Source organism: Cryptotermes secundus, unplaced genomic scaffold, assembly GCF_002891405.2.
Source record: "Cryptotermes secundus unplaced genomic scaffold, Csec_1.0 scaffold99, whole genome shotgun sequence".
Lineage (NCBI taxonomy): Eukaryota > Metazoa > Arthropoda > Insecta > Blattodea > Kalotermitidae > Cryptotermes > Cryptotermes secundus.
In genome coordinates this window covers 3574544-3581414 of record NW_019725842.1, presented here as the reverse complement: position 1 = coordinate 3581414, position 6871 = coordinate 3574544, and the positions used below count along the sequence as shown (strand labels likewise).

Below are 6871 nucleotides of genomic sequence, written 5' to 3'. Positions count from 1 at the left end.
GATGGAAGGTGTACTTGTGAAATTAAATCCAGGATTGCCATGGCAAAAGCTGCATTTAGCAAGAAGAAGAATCTTTTTACCAGCAAATTGGACTTAAATTTGAGGAAGAAACTAGTGAAATGCTACATTTGGAGCATAGCTCTGTATGGGGCTGAAACATGGACACTTAGGGCAGTAGATCAGAAACATCTGGAAAGTTTCGAAATGTGGTGTTGGAGAAGAATGGAGAAGATCAGTTGGACCGATTATGTGAGAAATGAAGAAGTGTTAATTAGAGTCAGTGAGCAGAGGAATATCCTACATGAAATAAGAAAACGGAAGGCTAATTGGATTGGTCATGTTTTACGCAGAAACTGCCTTCTAAAAGAAGCTATCGAAGGAAAGATAGACGGGCGGATAGAAGTGACAAGAAGACGAGGAAGAAGACGTAAGAAGATGCTGGATGACCTTGGGGACAGAAGAGAATACTGTCATTTGAAGGAGAAAGCTCTAGATCGCATTACGTGGAGGAATTGTTTTGAAAGAGACTGTGGACCTGTGGTCTTGACAGATTACTGATGATGATGGTGATATTCTGTATTTGTGTGGCTTCTTACTTGTACAGACAGGACGACAGACAATTTGGCATTATCCTTAATAGAAAGTTAAAAAAACAAAGGAGAATTGGCATCTAGTTTAAAAGGCGTTGATAGTCAGACCCACGGGAATCACTTAGTCTATTACAATGAACAGTACAAGGGGGGCGGGAGTAGGGTGGAGGCACATAGTCATAATGATACCGTAATCCTACCTTCCCTTACTAAATGGGAAAAATGTGTTAAGGATCGAAGTCATCAAGATTGTAACCATTATTTTTTAACTCATGGTATTCATTTTAACTGAGACTCCCATCAAGTCTAGACTCCGTCATCGCTGGGTTGACCTCAGACACTCCTGCAGGTGAATTTGGATCACCAAGCATTCTATCTACTCCAGTTCTCTTCAACTGTACTAAAATTGATATTCGTGACGTCAGCAAATTTCGTGACCACCATCATTCTGCTATAAATAGGCCGAAATGTTTGCGTGTTCTTTACATTGGTTAAAATATTGATTCCATTGTCTTTCATGCATGGTACGAAGTGTTAGATGCCGACACGCAAAAATGGATTTTAGTTCAAAACTACAACCCGATTAAGGTTCAAGAGTTCAAATAAAGAAGCTGTTCTCTTACGGTGGGAAGAGTTTAGAAGTAGCTAATATCACGGTCACGATAAAATGACATACCATTCGAATGCTTATCACCGTAAACTCGGTGATTCCATTACGATCACCAGCTTCATTGTATTCTTTACAAGAACTTTTCAACCTACGTAAGACGTCTAGGATATGCTTATAATTATAAGGGTTAAATACGAGTAAAAAAGTAAAGTTGTCTCCGCACAATGTGAAACCAAGCCATAAAGACTATCAGAAACGAAAGGTATACTTCCACGTGTTGTTAATCACGCCGCTAGGTGGAGGTGAATGGTCAGCTTCACACCCTTGCCGCTTTAACCCCGGGGGAAAGAGCCCTCGCTATCCATTGGATAGGCGGCTGGGTAGGCCCCAGTGCCGGTCTGGACGACGTGGAGAAAATTCTTGACCTTACCGGGTCTCGAACTCCGACCAGCCGGTCGTCCAGCCCGTAGCCAGTCGCTATACGGACTGCGCTATCCCGGCTACATAGTTTATGAATGTACAGACAAAAAAGAACCGAAAATACAAACGATATGTGACTAATGTAAAGCAACGTGGAAAAGTTTGAGAAATGGTGTCCTACTGGATTTGTTCATACGTATGTTTTGATTATGGAAATTTGCAGACGCACAGCGATGTTTGCAGGGTTTCTTGAAGTAATTACTGGAACGATAAATAATAAAGAGAACCTCGAGACGGCACGAATAGCCGGTCTTGTAATGCCCTATAAGTTGGAAGCACATACAGGAAAGCAGGCGTCATCATTTCCTCTTTGTATGTGGTTGTAACTTCGTTGAAGATTCACATTACGATTTTGTAGATTATTTTGTTCTACACCGTGTAGTCTGGTCAATGGATACTCGTATCAATGCTTCGATGAAGTACACAGCTTCCCTTTTCACTTCCACCTTGAAACCGAACAAGATAGCTCTTGGTACGGATTTTCTGCTTTGTACTGGGGAGCAGGCCGGTTAGAATTCCGGCAGAGGCTCCCATTATTAATGTCTCAGGTCCTTCGTGGCTTTCTTCATTTTCTCCAAGTGAATGCCGGGATTGTAGAACCACCTTCAAACAGGCCACGACTGCTTTCTTCCACGTTCTTTCAATTTAATCATTCTCCAATCGTCACGTTACTCGACGCTACTTACAGAACTGTCAAATGAACCATAAATAAATATCTTCTGAAAATGGAAAGAATATTTCTATCCGAAACGCTGATAACCCCCTAATATGATGTCATTCTTTAGGACTGCAAATACGACCTTTTTTTTATCCTTTTAATATTTCAGATATCTAAGTGTCCAGGAGATGGCTTGAAGCCCAGGAAAATGTTTGCAGAACGACGTATGAAGGAAGAAAGCACTAGAGAAAAGTCAGAAAATATTAAAGAAAATCGTGGGCTCATCATTAGACACGAGTTTGACCAAGTGACGAAACGAAAGGGGCAGATGAACAAACTGCGGCAAGGGGTGACAGCCGGACTCGAGGCTGCAGGGCGGGACCTGGAGTTGCGCAGAGAAAAGTAAGTTGTCAAAAAGTTCTGTGTCGAAGTCATTTGTTCCTTCGTTTCATTTGGCTTGACAATGAACAAATATTCTTCCATTCTCAATTTGAAGCACTAATCCCTTCCGAATGTTTGAAAAGTTAGTTCCTGTCCAACAGCAAGAATACGAAATCTAAATTATAGAAATTGGGAAATAATATTTGTTTATTCTGAGAATCACATATAAGATATAGTCTGTGTGCAAATGCTGAGATTGTTAATGTTAAACTGTGTTTCGAAGGGCTAGGAATTCCAACAATCAGACGTGTCCTACTCGTGCTACCTGATCGTCGGTTAAGTGGGCTCAGTAAAGAAACTGAAGATTTTCAAAAGCATATAAAACAATGACATTTTAATTTAATTTCTAATCTGTTGTTACAAAATTAATGAACAATGAATGTCATTTTATTCCACATATATTTTATTGCATCTCTGTTTATTTCGTTTTGAAGAGCATATCGCTAAAATGTGGCTATCATTTCATACACACTCTTCCAACCTTGTTCCGCAGTTTTCCCAGTGCTCGCCTCGCCATGTGTCTTGATATCGCTGAGATTTTCTTCAGAATTGCGATCGTGAGGTTACCGATCTCGTAGTGTACACTCTCGCTTTGCGGTATTCCCAAAGGAAATAATCACAGGCAGAGAGATCAGGTGAACATGCGGGCCACGGAAGCTCGCCACATAGAGCACTAAAGCGCTCCGGAATATTTCCCCAATGATACCCTCGGATGCCCTCGCTGTATTCGTAGTTGCACCATGATGTTAGAACCCGAAGGCCGATAGCTCAATTCCACGACGACTCAGTTAAGCTAGCAAATGACATGGTTCCCACCATCCCATCCTCAGGGGTTGCCAACATAACTAAAAAGTATACAACTATAAAAATTCACTTCTTGGAAAAAGAGAGTTTGAGAAAATGACGGATGGAACACGAGACATAAAGTGTTCAGGATCATCGAATTAAAAGACCCTGTGTTTAAAATATCTGTGAGATAAATAAGGATATAAGTCTTAGTTAGAGTAGGCTGGGAAAGACATGTCAATTATTGTATGTATATATACACATGACTACATATGGGGGCTGTTCGGAAAGTAATTTCCAGTGAGCTGTCAATAAAAGAAGCGATGAGAGAAATTTTATTAGTATATAAAAAATACGTTCATATTTAAGCTCCTTCTCAAGATAGTCACCGCCGGAACTGAGGTACTTGTATCACTGAACAGGTTTTTTTAAGCCTGTGTCAAAGAAGTCTGCCGCTTGTGAGCTCGGTCACTTTTCGACACCTTCCATCAACAGCTCATTACTGTTGAAGCGTCGTAATCCCAACCGGTTCTTCAGGTAGATAAACAGGTGAGAGTCGCTCAGAGCGATATCAGAATTCTAAGGAGGGTGGTCAAACAACTCCCAGTTAAAATGCTTCAGCAGTGCTCGAGTGCGAGCAGCTGAATGCGGACGCGCATTGTCATAAAGGGTCACTATACCATATGTCAGCATGCCATGATTTTTGTTCAGAATGACCCCATACAATATTTTTTCGTACTTCGCAATACAGTTCTGATGTTATTAGAGTCCTTTCTTGCATAAATTCCACCATCAGCATTTCTTTCCTGTCCCAGAAAGCAGTTGCCATCAACTCTCTCGCAGACAGACGACGTTTGTTTAAGTTTTCAGCTTGTCTGCTGAATGTGTATGCATCCAGTGTTTGACTGATGACTGCTATTTGGCTTCAAAATCCACAAATTAAATCCAGGTTCCATCAACTGTTACTCGTAAGATATGATTGAGAAATTCATCTCTATTTTTGTGGTATCGCTCTAACGAAGCCAAAGTCGAAGCCACACGCAGGTATAACACACGCAGTCACAGGAGTAAGACACAACACAAAGCACAATACACATGAAAGTAGGAAGAATACTCCGACAGAAGAAGATAGGTGTGACTCGCGTACTGAAATACGACATAAGGATGACAAATCCTGAACAGTTTTAACATTTTTAATATTTAAAATTTAGCAATATATATGACGAATATATATTTTACTTATTTTAGTATAAAAACAACAGGGCATGCAAATGCAGTAGTTCGACGTACATCGAAAAGCACCTGAAGATGGCACTTTAGTACCGAAACATGTAGTGCAAGAGAGAAGAGTAAGGTGAATAAATGTGTGCACTGTAAGACGGTCAGAATAAATCATGGACATAAATCAGTGCAACAGGACGCTAAAATATAACATCAAGAATTTTCTCTTCTCCACGTCGTCCAGACCGGCTCTGGGGACCCCCAAAACACTTATACAATGGGTAACGAGGGCTTTATCCTCCGAGGGGGGGGGGGTAAAGCGGCCGGTGCGTTAGGCTGACCACTCAGCTCCAACTAATGTCCAAGTAAAGAAAATGTGGATCTATATATCAACTTCCCCATACGCCTTCATGGCGTAGTGATTAGTTAGTTAAGCACATGGACAACTGTACCTTTTTAGCTTTTACCAAAGAAGGTACAGGGAATTTGTATGGCTGTTAAAATGTTACTTTTATAGGTTAAGTTTCTGTAATAACGAAAGAAAGAACGTGTAGGGTGCATCTCCTTTCAACTCCTTGGTTTAAATGACACTTCTAAACCTCATTAGGTAGGCCTGTGTAGAAATATCAGGAATTCTACTTCTTCTTTGTGTTATTGCATAACTATATAAATTAAAACAGTATTCAGCTATATATATACCCGGCTCAGCTTGCAGCCACCTGCTCACGCTGGTTTCTCGCTCGCGGATTTTTCAACCCTGAAGATGGAAGCGATACGTTCCTCCGAAACATCAGTTCATACAAGATATTCATGGTGCCACATCCCAGAGGGCGGCATTCTTCAACCTCATAATTAATTGTAAAGCTCGAATTTATATTATTTTTCATGCTTAAACTTTTAAAGACAATTTGTGTGTAGCGTTAAATTAATTTTCTTTCGCCACTTGCAGATTGCGATGTATGCTTCTAGGAGAAGAACAAGCTTGGACAAAGGAGTACGTAGAGAAGGAACAGAGAGTAAACGAGAAGAGACTGGAAGAAATGAGGCTTAAAGTTGAAGAAATTCGTAACAAAAGGGAGGCAGAACGACAAAAACTTGTACAAGAGAAACGGATTCAGCAATATTTGTAAGTCACTAGAAAACTGAAATTAGAAAGTAACTAGATGAAAAGTCGTGTTAGTAGCCAGCTTCCCACTGCGGCGGCCACAGTTCGAGCTCGGGTCAGTATATGTAGACAAAGTGGCATTGGGGCAGGTTTTCTCGAGTACTTCGGTGTCCCCTGCCAATCTTCATTCTACCGATTGCTCCACAATCATTATTATCATCTATCATCTGGCGTTCGTACACTAGGCCAAATAGTTGCCGCAGTACCTCAGTCTCACCCAATGAGAAAAAAAATATATAAAAAACTCAATTGAATTGAGTCCTTGAGAAGCTGTCACGCAGCTAGTCATGAAATTCCAAGACTGTTAACGATTCTGGAAGATTTTTACTGTGTTCAGAGGACCTTAACATTGATGCCTATTGTAGGCCAGATAAATCTCTCAATATCCTTACACCACACTGATTAAGTTCTGCATGTATTTCTCATTTCTGCAGTGAGTGCCATATGTTTTGCTTTGTTTTAATCACAAGAATATTTTTCTGTGAAACTGTATAAGTTATGAAGTGCATCATTGTGCATATTTTTCCACCTTCGTGTTACCTCTTCTCTCTCAGTTCCAATTATTCTCCTCCGAATCCTACACTCAGACACTCTCAATTTATGTTCTCCTCCAGTTAGTAACCAAGTTTCACACTCATACAAGCAGAATCCGTACCTTCGGAATTTCAAGGAATATAAATTCGGGAGATACTTACTAGTAGGGTGAACAGTGTCAGTTTGCATCATCACCTACCTGATGCGTATTGTAAAGGATTTGATCAACGCGTTGCCAGGCAACAGCTCTGTAAAAACGGTCCAACACGCAACAATAGAGGAAGCTGTTTTTTTCTGTAGATCAGACAGACGCGCCAATAGACTGGTTGGATAGCGATCACGTGATATGTGTTTGCTGTAGGTGCTTGTCCGTTCCGCGGCTATAT

The 6871-nt window shown here is 40.7% G+C and overlaps 2 protein-coding genes across 3 annotated transcripts in view; one reads left to right on the top strand and one right to left on the bottom strand.

Annotated features, from left to right (window-relative positions):
* The window catches only part of LOC111863636, a 525149-nt gene that overhangs the window by 445378 nt on the left and 72900 nt on the right, over window positions 1–6871 (bottom strand). The window lies entirely within an intron of this gene.
* The window catches only part of LOC111863632 (cilia- and flagella-associated protein 53), a 43306-nt gene that overhangs the window by 11117 nt on the left and 25318 nt on the right, over window positions 1–6871 (top strand). The window contains exons 3-4 of one of the 2 annotated variants that reach the window (XM_023850126.2): window positions 2508–2740; window positions 5736–5912. In XM_023850126.2, coding sequence (XP_023705894.1) covers window positions 2508–2740; window positions 5736–5912 — 410 coding nt within the window. The remainder of the gene's footprint in view (window positions 1–2507; window positions 2741–5735; window positions 5913–6871) is intronic. The other variant, XM_033751138.1, reaches the window with a different exon arrangement.